Raw genomic sequence first — 15142 nt, 5'->3', positions numbered from 1 at the left:
GTCTCTGTCTCAAGGAAAGGGACGAGGGCGCGCCCATTCCTGGCTGTAAACGCTCACACTGAGTGTAACCCTCTGCTTCCTTTTCGTAACCTGTCTGTGTGGAAGAGAGAGCTGCAGTTCATTTGACAAGATTTCTTCTTTCTTAAATTCCGAGTTCCCTGTCTATGAGAGGATCCTGTTGCTGGCAAATCAGCCCCAGGCTGTAGTCCACTGCGCTTTTACTGCCAACCAGGGCGACGTCGGGGCTTCCCGTGCGGCCCAGGTCCATGCTCGTCGGTTTGGGTCATCAGCAGCTGCCCCGGTGCCACCTTTAAACTTTCCTAGAGAGCCCGGCGTGGCTCCGCTCTGAAGGCTCCCAGCGCCGCCTCCCCACGCCCGTCACCACTTCTGCTTTGTCAGCCTGGCTGGTGGCTGGCTCCCCCGCCCGCCTGGCAGTTTTGACCGTGCACTCCTGCACAGAGCAGCCGCGGGCTCAGGCTGTCGGACCTCCTCCCTTCTCTCGTACCTCCCAATCCACTGATGTGACAGGTGGGCAGGGGGCTTCCTCCAGCAGAGAGAATCAGTAATAGAGTTGGAAAACACCAGAGGGTCGCAGGCTCTGCACTGTTCATCTAAAGTAGATGGAATTGACTGATGGAAACTAGATTCAGCAAACCCAGCCCAAGACAGGTGTGGAGAAGCCCCTGCAGGGTACACAGCCCTCGCTCGGCAGGACTCCGAGCTCACTCAGCCAGGCGGGCCATGGGGCGGGCGGCAGGGTGTTACACAGCCGTAGGGAGCCTCCCGCAGCAGTGCTTAGCTCCGACCAAGTGTGCAGTGGTCTGGCAGCCTTCCAAAATCCTGATGCCCAGGGCTCAGACCAGTCCAATAAAAGTCTCAAGGCACAGAGCAAGTATCTCTAACAGCTCCCAGGGTGATTCCAGTTCACCGCCAGGACTAGCCACCACTGCCCTCAGTCCTGTCCAGCTCTGACCTCTGCTCCAAAGCTCCCTCCAGGAGGGCCAGGCTCCAGAGTAAAGCGCCAGATGCGGGATGGGAGGGCAGGGGGTGCCTCCGAGCCCTCACAGGGAAGGGGCCGGGGCCTCCCACCCACGCGCAGCAGAGGGGAGGTGGCTGCCTTCCTGCACCGCCCACACGCTGCCTGCCTGCCGAGAGCCTGCCACAGAGCCGCACCATCAGCCCGGCCAGGAAAACACATCCAGTTCCTTAGAAAAATGGTGCTAGGTAGATAAAGGCTTGATCATCCTGGACTCTTCCTTTACGGTATCCCTAGACAACACCAGACCATCAGCAAATATCAAGGAGGGAGGGAGGGAGGCTGAGAAAAAGAGAACTTCAAAAGACTGATGGCCATCTTCAGAGATAGTTAAAAGGGCATTAGAGGAGCCGGGCGTGGTGCTGCACCTGTAATCCCAGTACTGGGGAGGCTGAGACGGGAGGACCCAAAGCTCCAGACAACCTCAGCAACACAGAATCAGCAACCAGTGAGGCCCTGTTTCAAAATAATACAAAAAAAATTAAAAGGGGCTCTGGAGGTTTAGCTCGATCAATCTCCAGTACCACGCACACAAAAGAAAGATATTAGATCCCAAAGTCAGAAAACCAACTTGTCTGGAAATTGAAAGGGAGGACAAGAAAGTTTCCGGAAATTAAGACTATGTGTGTCGCAGTTGACACTGAGGGGGAGGGAGGAGCCAGAGAATAGGCAGTTCCTGAAATCCGAATGGGTGAGCTGGACGATCGTCAGAGCCGTCTCAGAACGGAGGGGCAGGTGAGCGCTAAAGAAAAGCGGGCAGAGGTAGGAGCGACCTCCATCCTCCGCGGCGCCGAGCAGCGTCGCTGCGCCCCTGCCACCGCAGCTGCTGACATGTATGCTTGGAGCTGGCCCTAGGGACTCAGATCTCTATTCATGAGTCCCAATTAATCTTTCCTCCTCTAGAAATAAAAAGGGAAAGAAAAGGTTAAAATGACTGGGGGCACAGCTTGAAGGTGGGCTGCCCCTGTGTTCAATTCCCGGTGCCAACAAACAACAAACCAAGAAGACGTGTGAGAAATCCAGATGAGATAAGCAAGTGCCTCATCAGACACGAAGTAGAAGGTTTCCAAGAAAAGAAGAGTCTTAAGACTGAAAGAGGTGGGCCTGGTGGCGCACGCCTGTAACCCAGTCCTGGGGAGGCTGAGACAGGAGGATCAGGATCACAGACTCTAGGACAGGCTCAGCAATTTAGCAAGACCCATTTTAAAATTTAAAAAGCTGGGTATCGTGTAAACCTGTAATTTTAGTACTTGGGAGGGAGGCTGAGTCGAGAGGATTAAAGGTTCAAAGCCATCCTCAGCAAGACTCTGCTTCTAAATTTATTTTTATTTTTTATTTTTGTGGTACTGGGGATGGACCCAGTGGCTTTCTGCCTCCAGGCTATACTCCCAGACCTATTTTATATTCTGTTTGAAAACAGGATCTCAATAAGTTGCTGAGAGCCTCACTAAGTAGCTGAGGCTGGCTTCGAACCTGCGTGATTCTCCTGTCTCAGCCTCCCAAGTGCTGGGATTACAAGCGTGCACCACCACACCCAGCAAGACCCTGCTTCTAAACAAAAAATAAAATAAGGCTTGGGGTATAACTCAAAGGCAAAGTGCCTCTGAGTTCAATCCCCAGCTCCCAAAAGTAAAAAGCAAATAAAGAGCTGGAAATGTAGCTCAGAGATAGAATGTCCTTGGTTCAATCCCCAAAACAAAAAGAAGGAAGGAAGGAGAGAAGGAAGGAAGGAAAATAAGCCAGGTGTGATGTGCACGCTTGTAATCCCAGTCCTTGAGAGGCTGAGCAGGAGGATCACGGTTCGCAGCCAGCCTCAGCTACTTAGTGAGGCCCTCCACAATTCAGTGAGACCTTGTTTCAAAATAGAGAATAAAAAAATAGGGCTGGGGGTGTAGCTCAGAGGTAGAATGCCCCTGGGTTCCAGCCCTAGCACCGCCAAACTAAATAAGTAAGAAGAAAGAAAGAAAGAAAGAAAGAAAGAAAGAAAGAAAGAAAGAAAGAAAATTAATGGAAAGTACCAGTAAAAATAACAAAACTGTCAAAACAACTAGTGTGGAATGGGGAAAAGTTCGTCAACCCAGCAAAAATAATAACAGGAAAATAACAAGAAAACACTGCATAAAAAAGTAAAAGTAAGGGGGAAATGGACTTACAATAGTACTAAAAAACAAAAGTTCCAAATAATTAGTGAGTCTGGACAGTCTTCTGCATAGGAGCACTGACTAATAGATTCAAAAAGGAAAATTCCTATTAATTAGTGAAAAATGCCCCCCTTCCCCTGATGCCCGTCTTCAGATTAGTCATTCAGTAAATATTTGCTTTCTGGCCCTGCACTGCACTGAGCCCCGCGGCGTATCAAGGAAGCCAGCGCATGGCGTTTGCCTGAGAGGAACTTGACCTACACTTCGACAGCTGCCTGTGGAGCTGTTAAGTGCTTCCTTATGCAGAGTTCTTAAACATACTGAATCTGGTGCAACTTGCCACTAATTAGAGAAATCACTGTAGCTAACATCGAATTTATCCCAATAGCCACACTATTAAATAGCGTTTCCACCTGGTAGAAAGCCCAGCATATTGATAAATGAATATCAGGTACTGTGCTAAAATTTTAACTCGGTACCTAATTGAATCCTCTATAATTATGAGTTAGCTGCTATTATTATCCCTGTTCTATAGATGAAGACACAGCTTTTGATTTTTTGGAGGGGGTCCTGGGGGTTGAACCCAGAGGCACAGAGGCGTATTCTACCTCCAAGCTGCATAGCCAGCCCTATTTTATTTCCTATTTGGAAACAAGGTCTCACTAGGTTATTGAGAGCCTCGCTAAGTTGCCCAGGCTGGCTTTGAACCTGCGATCCTCCTGTCTCCGCCTTCCAGGGACTGGGATCACAAGGGTGCGCCACCACCAGCACCTGGTAATATCAACGCCCTTCCAAAACCAGAGCTGCAAAGTGGCAGGACAGGACGGGTCTCCAGGGTTGGAGCAAGTGCCGTGCGGGCGTGAGGGGAGAGTGTTGGGGGAGAAGGTATTTGCTGTGTGCTTTGGGGGGGGTCTCTGCCTTTGGGGATTGAACCCAAAGGCATTCTACCCACAACCTATACCCCCAGTGTTTTGTTTTGTTTTGGTTTTTGGTGGTACTGGGGTTTCTGGAAGCCCTTCTACCTCCGGGCTACACTCCCAGACCTATTTTTTATATTTTTATTTGGAAACAGGGTCTCCTAAGCCAGCGCAGCTTCGAATCTGCGCGATCCAACTGTCTCCACCTCCCAAGCGCGGGGATTACAAGCGTGCGCCACCACGCCCAGCTTTATTTATTTTATTTTTTATTTTGAGACAGGTCTCACTAGGTTGCTAAGTGTCTTGCTGTGTTGCTGAGGCTGTTCTTGAACCTGCAATCAATCCTCCTGTCTCAGCCTCCCAAGTGCTGGGATGAGGGGTGTGGGCTACCACACCCGGCTGCTTCCTGTTTTGACTAAGGAGGAGAAACCATTTGCATCCTATTACACCATTCTAGTAGCTGGGTGCACGTCTGCCCCGGGTGAACAGCTGCCCTTGGGTGCAGAAGCAGTCTCCCAGTGGTACTGGTTCGCTTTCATACAGAGTGCTACAGAGGAGGACTGGGGTCGTTTGGGGCGACCGCTCTGCCTGGTGGGGACCTGTTCCTCGTAATCTGCAGTGACCGTGCCTGTCCTGGTTCAGAATCCCCTCTGCTTGCCTTTCAACGCCGCTGAGATCCCCTCCACTGCCCGACTTCAGCAGGGGACACACATAAAAACTTACTTGGCATGAGTCAGGCAGCAGAGAAAACCCTCCCGAGCGGGCCGACCCGCCACGAGCTGGTTTTCTCTGGCTAAAGGACCCCGCGGTAGCAGCTTTCCCATTCAGATCCCCGTGAGCCAGTAATTGTTTGGGGGATGAGTGCGAGCGATCAGACACGGAGTCCTATAATTAGACGAGGGGAAAGCACACTCGCCAGCGCCAGTGTCTCCGCGGGAGCTCACACGCGCTTTTTTTTTAAGTTGTGAAGCCTCCTTCTCAGTTTGCTTCCTAAAATACACACTGTGGCGGGGCTCGCGAGCTCTTTCCTTTCCCCCTGTTTTAATCGGAGCACAAATTGCTGTGAGCACATCGAGGTCATGTGCCAGCCACAGTCAGAACAGGGTGTTCTGTGCTCTTCAAAACAAAATTGCTTCAGGGCAGAGGAACAATAAGTCAGCCTGCAGTTCAGACGTCTGCTCACTGCACGCGGCTGCAGGCGGGTCACGCAGCTCCGCTGGGGTAACTCGCTTTGGTTTGACTTTGTGGGGCTTGGAGGGACCCCCCCCCTTTAAGTTACATAGACTTTAAGTCAAGAGAAAAGGTGGTCTCTTTTTGACTTGTTCTTTCTCTAATGAAAAAGCCTTAAGTGGAAGCGTCCTGTGTGTCCTTTTTTTCCCTTTGGGCACGTCACAGATCGCTTACTCCCATCAATCACGCTGGCTGAGGTTAGCAGCAGACCTCCTGGGCCCTGGAGACCACGCTCCCAAGTGAGTCATGGTGGTTATTATTAAATATTTATTAAGTGAGTTATTTAAGAGGTACAAGGTCAAAAGCAACCCCGGGCCCTCGCCAGCGGAGCTCTGTCCTCTGGTAGCAGCTACTGAGGCGACAGAGAGGGGGTCTCCGGGCTGGGGTCCCTGTGCGTCTGCCCCTGGGCCAGTCCCATGGAGCACCAGTGCCCTGCGTTCGGGACCCCGCCCGCCAGCGAGCCGTCCCCTTTGTGGCTTGGGAATCTGCAGATGGGCACACGTGTACACCGAGGCCACAGGGCCTCCTCTCTCTGACATCGCAGTCGTGCCCGTGTTACAGGCGTGGTGGCTCACACGCACACACGACCTGCAGTGTGCCGGGGCTGCGAGTCGGGCAACCGGCGCCAGAGAAAAACAAAAGATCAGCCCATAGATAAGGCCGAGCTGTACGAGCCGCTCAGGTGCTCGCCGTCCTATCAGATGGCGCAGGCACCAGGCCCGTCAGTCACTGTCTCCCTCCGACAGACCAGCCACCATGAGTGTTTTGATGTCGTAGTCATGCCTTTGTTCAGTTTTACTTTTTTCTTTCGGCTTGCTACTTCCTTTCTCTTTCCCAGCATGTGTATCCATAGCCAGTCATTCTCCCGGCTCATCATGTAAAGAGAGCTTTGGGGATTACCTGAAGAATTCTACAGATGAATTCTACAGATGATCTCGCGGGCGTGAGCAGAGAAGCAGCCTGGGAAGCTGGCACCCCACCAGGCAGGGGTCCTGGGCAGGGCCCGGGCTTCCCGCTTAGGAAACACACGAGGCTGATCAGCCTCAGCCACAGCTGTACTGATAATCTCCTCCCTCTGGAAGTGCTCTCCTTTAGGGAGGAAGATGAGACTTCTCACAGTAAACCTCAGCCCAAAAGGAAGAGGCCTGCTCGCTGGCGAGGGGCTGGGGTGAGAAATCTCAGCCAGTCCTCGGGACTTCCCAGCGCGGCTGAGATGCGCTTTGCCCGGCGCGAGGTGTCACTCGTTAGCCTACACTGAACGTCCCGGGCGGGTTTTAAAACGCCTAAGTATGCAGATGTCTAAGAACTCTCAACCCCTTAAAAATCACCTTTCACTCTGGTGAAGCTATCTCTGGGGCGTAGCACTGAGGCTTAAACCGGGGCGCTCTGCCAGTGAGCTGTATCCCGGCCCTTTTATTTTCTATTCTGAGGCAGTCTACTGGGTTCCCCAGTCTGGCTTGGAACTTGCAGTCTGCCTACCTCGCCTCTTGGGTAGCTGGGATTGCTGGTGCCTGCCACCACACTGGCTCTAATAAAATACCACGCGTTAGCCGCCCTACAGCACCACTCTAACATGCATGTATCTGAAAATAGTAAAGTTGAATTCATCTTTAAAAATATTTTCCAAAAGCCAGTCGTGGTGGCACATGCTTGTAATCCCAGCATTCGGGAGGTTGAGACAAGAGGATCGCGGTTCGTGGACAGCCTCAGCAACTTAGTGAGGCCCTGTTTTAAAATAAAGAATAAGCCGGGCGTGGTGGCGCACGCTTGTCATCCCCGCGCTTGGGAGGCAGAGACAGGAGGATCGCGCAGGTTCGAAGCCAGCTGCGAGCACTGGTTTAAGAGACCCTGTTTCCAAATTTTAAAAAATGTAAAAATAGGTCTGGGAGTGTAGCCCAGAGGTAGAAGGGCTTCCAGGAACCCCAGTACCACCAAATAAATAAATAAATAATAAAAAATCAGGCTGGGGTGTGGCTCGGAGGTGGAATGTACCTGGGTTCCATCCCCAGACCTGGGGAAAAAAAAAAAAAAACAATTCAGAACCTTCAGTTTGCTGCTGCAAGGTAATTGTCTTGTTTTATCTAGAGCATTCCAGAAGTGTGACAGAGGGAATGTCTGGGGTGTGACTGGGGCTGGCGCTAGTCCTCGAGAGTCAGGAAGGGCAGCCCGCTCCAGCGCACCCCTCTCCGGCTACCAGGGGCCCCAGCGTTGGTACCTCCTGTGTTTACTCTTCAGAGTTTCTCTTGTTTGCCAGACCTGGGCTAAGGTAATCCCATCAAATGATTAACTCCAAGGATTAGCTGGGAAGCTGAGTTCAAGCCCACGTTGAGCTGCGGGACCCAGTTCTGTGCATCATAAAATCATAAAATTTTAGAGCTTCTGAGGACCTTTGAGATCATAGTTCAAATACAGAATAAGCTAGCGTTGCATTTAGATTTGGAAAAAGTTGTCTAACTGAACACGGATGCATAGAGGAAAGTGGACAAGTTTTGGTCTCTAAAACAAGTTGCTGGCCTAAAGTAGACCAGCCAGTCCTAGAAAAGGACCTTGTAGGAAATTGCCAAAGACTTCAATATAGGCCATGATATTGTAGAAATAGGAATAAAGGGTTTTTTTGTTTCTTGTGGGGTTTTTTTTTTTTTTTTTTTTTTTTTTTGGCAGTGGGATGGAACCCAGAGGCATTCTACCTCCAAGCTACAAGCAGCCGAGGCTGTCTGCGAACCGCGATCCTTCTGTCTCAGCCTCCCAAGTACTGGGATTACAAATGTGCGCCACCGCGCCCGGCTCAGGATTTTCTTAAGAAAAACAAGTTACCACGTTGCCCGGTGACTGATGCTGCTGCCCCACAAATCACCCTTTCTCACTGAGGCAAGACCTACATGGAAAGCCACAGACATCCTCAGTGTTAAGTTAGGAGGTTTTGGAGAATTGTTTTACCTAGAAAAAGGAGTCTAATCAAGGGGGGGAAATGTGTTTTTCCTATTTGGTCTTGAAAATAAGATGAAAGCCTCTCCTCTGAGATGAAATGACCCTAGGAGTGGGCTTGGGGGGCTTGGGCCCAGGAGAGTGATGGTGTTCGCTTTGGCGAGGCTGCCGCGTGTGGGATTTGGGAAGTCCTCGTGCACTAGCCACCCTTTCTCCAGCTTCCTGCCACTGAGGGAAGAGGCTGCCGGCGCATTTTTACTCAGATGATGGTGTGAGCTGGGCGTGGTGACACACGCTTGTAATCCCCGCGCTTGGGAGGCTGAGACAGGAGGATTGCACAGGTTCGAAGCCAGCCTCAGATACTTAGTGAGGCTCTCAGCAACTTAGTGAGACCGTGTTTCCAAATAAAATATAAAAAATAAGTCAGAGAGTATAGACCAGAGGTAGAAATGCCCCTGGGTTCCACCCCCAGTACCACCAAAAAATAATAACAATAATAATATGTGTGGATGCGATTGGAATCCTCCAGAAAGCAAGAGGTCTCTTAACCTCTGCATCGCTGGGGAGATAGCCACTCAGCTGGGCTTCTGTCCAAGGATCTGAAGCCCAGAGGCACTTATTAAAATATTACATATTGGATATTTGTGGGGGTTTTGTGTGTGGGTCTGGGGGTAGAACCCAGGAGCATTCGATGTCCAAGCTACAACCCCAGCCCTATTTTTTATTCTTTATTTTGAAACTGGTTCTCACTGAGTTGCAGAGGCCTCACTAAATATCTGAGGCTGGCCACGCACCATGATCCTCCTATCTTAGCCTCCCAAATGCTGGGATTACAAGCGTGCGCCACCACGCCTGGCTAAATTTCTGGTATTTTAATAATAATCAGCTGGGCTTAATCCCCAGTACTGCAAATAATAATAATGATAATAATCCACTTAATCTAGTACTTCCTTCTAATTGGTTTTATGGTGCGCTAGGCTCTTACTGATATCAACAGTTATGTTTAACTTAAAAACGAAATATGCTCGCTCTCAAACTTTCAGAATGGGTGGGCTGGATTACCACAAGACACAGCACATGTCTTGGTCTGTCTGTCTGTCTGTCTCTATTTCTTTTGTCCTGAGGATAGAACCCAGGAGCTTTCTACCTCCAAGCTACGCCTCCAGCCATTTTTCTTTTTTATTTGGGAACAGGGTCTCACTAGGTTGCCGAGGGTCTGGCTCTTTTGCTGAGGCTGACCTCCATCCTGTGATCCTCCTTTCTCGGCTTCCCAGGGACCGGGAGCACAGGTGTGCGCCACCAGCCAGCCACACCCATGTGTCCTGGAGGGAAGGAGAAGGGGCCTGGGCTGCTGCACAGGGGCCTCTGGGTGTCACTGCCCTAGGCGGGTCCCAGGGTGGCGCTGTGACCGCTCTCTGCTCGCCCACAGTCCACCTGGAAGGCCGCTGTGGCGGGAGGACATTCGATTGCCGAGATGTGGCGTTCACCGTGGGCGAGGGGGAGGACCACGACATTCCGATCGGGATCGACAAGGCCCTGGAGAAGATGCAGCGGGCGGAGCAGTGTGTCTTGCATCTGGGACCACGGTAAGCATCGTGCCAGACAGTGACCATCCCTTGAGAGCGGGGCGCGCGTGCTACGGGGTGTCGGTATTTTGGGGGGAACTGATATGGCAGCAGGGACCTCTCACTGAGCCAGCCTCTGTCAGGCCTGGAGCAAATCTCAGGACCCGTGGGCGTGGTCCTCCATCCTGTGCTACAGACAAATCAAGGAAGGTTCCCTCTGTGGCCCCACCTCCAGGTCCCACAGCCCCAGCCTCCCAGTGCTGCCCTCCCTCCCTCTTCTCTTCCCACGTTGGGCAGGAGGCAGTAAGCCTGCAGGCGCTGCGAGCCGCACAAGCCTGTTCACTACCTCTTGACGTCAGGCCTGTGTTCTATACAGAGTCCCTGAAGAGAAAAGAAAAGAAAACCCAAAGCGTGTTCCTCCTGGCTGTAAAGGCAGCAGGGATGGCTCATTTCCCCTCGATTTTCCCATCATATCATTAGGATAACCAGTAGCACTTCCAGGCTTAGGCCTAGCAGACTCGGATGTGCTCTGTGAAAACATGCTCGGTACTGTTTTCAAATCTCAGAGGAGACCCTGAAGCTGGCCCTTCTATCTTGAGAAATGGAGCCCTGGGAGCAGCCAGGGTGTTTTGATTCTGTCTGTGTGAAGGTGCATCTGCCCAGCACCTGCGTCCCGGGCCTGTGGGCTCCGCGGGTCAGACTCCGTGGCCGGCGCCGTGCTGGGTCAGGTGGAGCGCAGCCACGCCGCCGTCCGCTCGCAAGGCCGTCAGGCCTTTAGTCAGGTAGAACACAGAGAAGGCTTTTCCCTCCATCTTCAGATCGTTTCCACTTTTCATCTAGCGTTCCAAAGTTATAGCGGTCTGAAGTCACAGAGGAGGGTGGGCTTTCCGTCCAGTGTCTGCAAAGCCAAGCTCCTGGGGTGGCTTGTGTACATCATGAGCATACGGGACTGCACAAAATGTGCACTGCATCTGGCGCTGACCCAGGCAGGGCCACGAGGAGCAGAGCTGGTCTTGTTAACGCAGATCGCCCCTCGCAGGCCGTATCAGCGGTCAGCCCTGCCCTGGGCGTCCCAGCGGTGCGCTCGGACAGTCGCTCCAGCCCTAGCCGCCACGTCCCGCTGTAAGGGTTTCGCGGTGCCAGCCCACGGAGGGTGCCCTGGAGGGCGGAGCGCAGCGCTGGCGGAGCCCAAGCTCACCGCCTGGCGCGTGGCGGCTGGTGTGGCGGCTTTCACTTTCCTTTACCCATACATGGCTGGCAAATGGAAACCCTGCCGCGACAGATGAAAGGGGCTTTCGGGGCTTTCCAGGCACAAGGGTAATCAACCAGTTTTCCTATATATCTGAGTATAGAAGTTTGTCATTGGAAAGGAGGAAGGTGTTACTGCTTTCTTCTTCTTCTTCTTTTTTTTTTTTTGGTGGTACTGGGGGTAGAACCCAGGGCTTTTCTACCTCTGGGCTATCCCAGACCTATTTTATACTTTGTTTGGAAACAGGGTCTCACTAAGTAGCTGAGGCTGGCTTTGAACCAGCGCGATCCTCCTGTCTCCGCCTCCTGAGCGCGGGGATCACAAGTGTGCGCCACCACGGCCGGCTGGAAGGTGCTGTTTCTCACCCGGGCACTGGTTATGGTTCGTGGAGGAGTGTGGCCGAGGTGCCGTCCCTGCGGCCTGAGCCTGTGTGCACATAGATGCACATGGTGTAGAAAGTCCCTGCCTGCCAAGCAGGCTCCGTGTGCAGGAGTGGCCTCCTTGTTCTGAGGCTCACTTGCACAGACCTGAGGCCGCCATCAGGACAGCTGTTGCCAACACACTCCTGTGTTGTCTGTTTCTTTAGGGCTTCCAAGACACACTTTTTTTTTTTTTTTTTTTTTGGCGGGTCTGGGGATGGAACCCAGGAGCTTTTGACTTCCGAGCTACACCTCCTGCCCTATTTTTTATTCTTTTTCTTTATTTTGAAACCGGGTCTCACTGAGTTGCAGAGGGCCTCACTAAGTCACTGAGGCTGTCCACCAACCGCGATCCTCCAGTCTCAGCCTCCCGAATGCTGGGATGACAAGCGTGCGCACCACGCGCGGCTCTTTTTTATTTTTTTTAATGTATCTGGGGGTGAAACCCAGGAGTATTCTACCCACGAGCTACACCCCCAGCCCTGTTTTTTATTCTTTACTTTGAAACAGGGTCTCACTGAGTTGCAGTGATCCCTTTGCAAAATATTTTCACGATAAGAATTATGTCCAGTGCTTTCCAGGAACCCATCTTTCTCGTCTCATTGGGCCAGCATCTTCCCGGTCTTCATCTTGTGCTTTAAATGTTGGGACGAATTCACCTTCCCTGTTTAGTGAAGTCTGGGTATCCCCAGGCTTTCCTTCCTTTTCCTGCCTCTGTCCCACCACAGTCCCACACACGCAGGCTGCCGAGGCTGGGCTGTGCGGTCAGGAGGCAGCGGCCAGCACCGCGGCCGCACGGGCCCAGCTTGCGCCTGGCTCTGGCTCCGCCGTGGCTCCTCCCCGAGCCCAGCTTCCTCGGGTGCGGGCAGCGGGAGGAGCCGACGCACACTCGTGTGCACGGGGAGCGCCTTGCCGGTGGGCGACTTAGTGGAGCCTCTCCTCCTGCGCAGTGAAGGCCTCCGTCTGCTCTCGCTTGTCTCTGGTGAGCCCTAGGACTTCATTTGTGGTATTTTTCCGTACAAGGAATCTTGTTCCTGGGTCCTTCTCTGCCTGGCACAACTCCCGTCAGTCAGGCCCCTGTCTGTCTGAACATCTCTGCTGACTCGTGTACCCCGGCACAGTTTGGGGGAGCGCCTCTCTCCCCAGAACGATGTGCTCAGCCTACGCAGAATCGCTTCGGCTAACTCAGGAGAGCTCAGAGAACCCCCGCTTCCTCAGGCCCTCTGCTTGCAGGCAGGCTCACCTGGTGCCGCCGGGCCCAGCCCGCAGGCCCACCCCGGTCTGTGAGCCCCAGGCAGGTTTGCTGGTCCTCGGCACTGTTGACATTTTGGGTGGGGGTCCTGTGCACTGTGGGGTGTTTGGCAGTGTTCCTCCCTGGGGGAGGAAGCATCAGATTTGCCCTGAGTAAGAGCCACCGTCTAAGCTGGACATGGTGCGCACGCTTGTAATCTAGCGCTTGGGAGGCTGAGACAGGAGGATCGCGGTTCACGGCCAGCCTCAGTACCGAGTGACGCTCTCCACAACTTAGTGAGACCCCGTTTCAGAATAAAGAATAGAAGATAGTGCTGGGGGTATATTTGGGAGGTGGAATGCCCCGGGGTTCCAACCCAGGTACCACAAAAAAAAAAAAAAAAAAAAGAAGAAGAAGAAAAGAAAGAGAAAGCGCCCCAGTCCAAGGCAGGGCCGGCTGTGCTTGGCCTCTGCGGGTGGCAGCAGGGCTCCAGCCATGGGCTGCCTCCCGCCTGGGCCCCTTCCAGCAGGCGATGGCTTTTATGTCCTGGAGGGCAGAAAGAGATGGGAGAAGACAGATCTAAGGGCCCAAGTAGAAAACTAGGCCCGCTCCCTCATGGTGCCACTGGTCACCAGGCGCGGCGGCACAGCGACCAGTGTGTGGAGGCTGGCAGCAGGCCGGGCTCGCGGCCAGCCTCGCCCGCAGCAAGGCCTCCGCAACTGAAGAGCCCTCGGCCTGCCACGAGCGCCACTGCCTCGCCTGCCCGCCCTGGGGATGGGTGCGAGAGCGGGATTTCCTGGAAAGTTCTGGAAGGGGTAAAGAGCCGAGAACCAGCAGCACGTGCCCATCGCCACCTCGTCCTTCTGCTCCAGGGAGGACCACATACTTTGCTGTCTTCTGTCTGTAGCAGGAAAGTTGGGTTTGCTGGCCTTTTTTTTTTAAATACCATTTCATATAGTTTGGCTTATAGCACATTGGAACAGGATACATCTTTTTTTTTTTTTTTTTTTTTGCAGTACTGGGGATGGAATCCCAGGGACATTCTACCACCTCTGAACTGCACCCCCAGCCCTAGTTTTTATTCTTTATTTTGAAACAGGGTCTCCCTGAGTTGCAGAGGGCCTCACTAAGTAGCTGAGACTGGCCGTGAACTGTGGTCCTCCTGTCTCAGCCTCCTGAGTGCTGGGATATGGCTGCTAGCTTTGGTTACAGATGAATTTTATGGTATTTGTGTTTAAGTGTGCTATTTTAAAATCCTAAGCCAGGCTTGGTGGCACATGTTTGTTATCCTAGTACTTAGGCGGCTGAGAAAGAGGACTCAGGTTCACAGCCAGCCTCAGCTGCTTAGTAAGGCCCTGTTTCAAAATAAAGAAATAAAAATAGGACTGGAGACATAGCATGGAGGTAGAATGCCCCTGAGTTCAATCCCCAGTATCGCAAAATAAATAAATAGATAAAAAATTAAATCTTAAATACAAGAGCGTTATTTCTCTCCTGATGTGTGTCTTCCCCCATTTGTCTTACTGAAATGTTTCTGTTAGAAGGTGATGGCAGCCGGGCCTGGTGGCGCACACCTGTAATCCTTGAGGCTGATATAGGAGGATCTCAGGTTCGAGGCCAGCCTCAGCAACTTAGCAAGGCCCTGTTTCCAAATAAAAAGGCTTGGAGATGTAGTTCACAGCTAGAATGATCCTAGTTTCAATCCTCAGTACAGAAAAAAAATTAAAAGCTTATTAAAACCCGCCTTTCAACAAGCGCTGCTCCGGGGAGTCCAGGGCTGCGTCTCCTCCGTCCCTCCTGCTCATGAAACTTAAGGGAGAAGCCCTGACACCCGCAACGGGGCGCAAAACCAGGCGGAGAGAAGGCCCGGGCGTCGCAGAGGAGGGAGGAGAGCAGGCGTGCCTCGGCCGTGTCCCCGCCCACTCGGTGTCCTCCTGTCCTGCACGGACAGATGCATGGACGCCGGCTCTGCGCCGCCGATGCCTCGGAATACCGCTGGGCGTGCCGGAGTCCACCAATCCTTAAGTTTATTTTTACTCTCCGTTGCAGATATGGTTTTGGAGAGGCAGGGAAGCCTAAATTTGGCATTGAGCCCAATGCTGAGCTTATATATGAAGTTACACTTAAGAGCTTCGAAAAGGTGAGAAAACACCAATTCTTCTAAGTGTCGTCGACCGCTCCCCTCGGGCGCCTGGCCGGGCGCCTGGCCTCTGCTCCTGCGGCTGCCCCTGCCCTGCCCCGAGCTCAGCGTTCTCATTGCGTTCTTACGTGTCAGCCTTTTCTTAACTTTTTTTGGGTAGACTCCAAGGCTCATTCCCATATTTGTTCCTAGACTTGTTCTTTTTGTTCTTTTCCCCTGGGTTGAGGACAAGAAGGTTTACGTTCTGCCAAGCGGCTCCTTGCCGAGCGGGCTGAGCTTTCAGGACTGA

General features: G+C 52.6%; 1 protein-coding gene across 1 annotated transcript in view; it reads left to right on the top strand.

The window, feature by feature from the left end:
- The window catches only part of FKBP5 (FKBP prolyl isomerase 5), a gene marked incomplete at both ends in the record, with an annotated part of 49122 nt that overhangs the window by 21114 nt on the left and 12866 nt on the right, over positions 1-15142 (top strand). Inside the window, 2 exons of the mRNA XM_080710414.1 lie at positions 9679-9835; positions 14763-14853. Of these exons, the coding sequence (XP_080566540.1) occupies positions 9679-9835; positions 14763-14853 (248 nt within the window). The remainder of the gene's footprint in view (positions 1-9678; positions 9836-14762; positions 14854-15142) is intronic.

The sequence above is a fragment of the Muscardinus avellanarius genome, assembly GCF_963383645.1.
Source record: "Muscardinus avellanarius genome assembly, chromosome: 14".
NCBI lineage: Eukaryota > Metazoa > Chordata > Mammalia > Rodentia > Gliridae > Muscardinus > Muscardinus avellanarius.
Note: the sequence above shows the minus strand (reverse complement) of the source record. Positions and strands in the feature narration are given on the sequence as shown.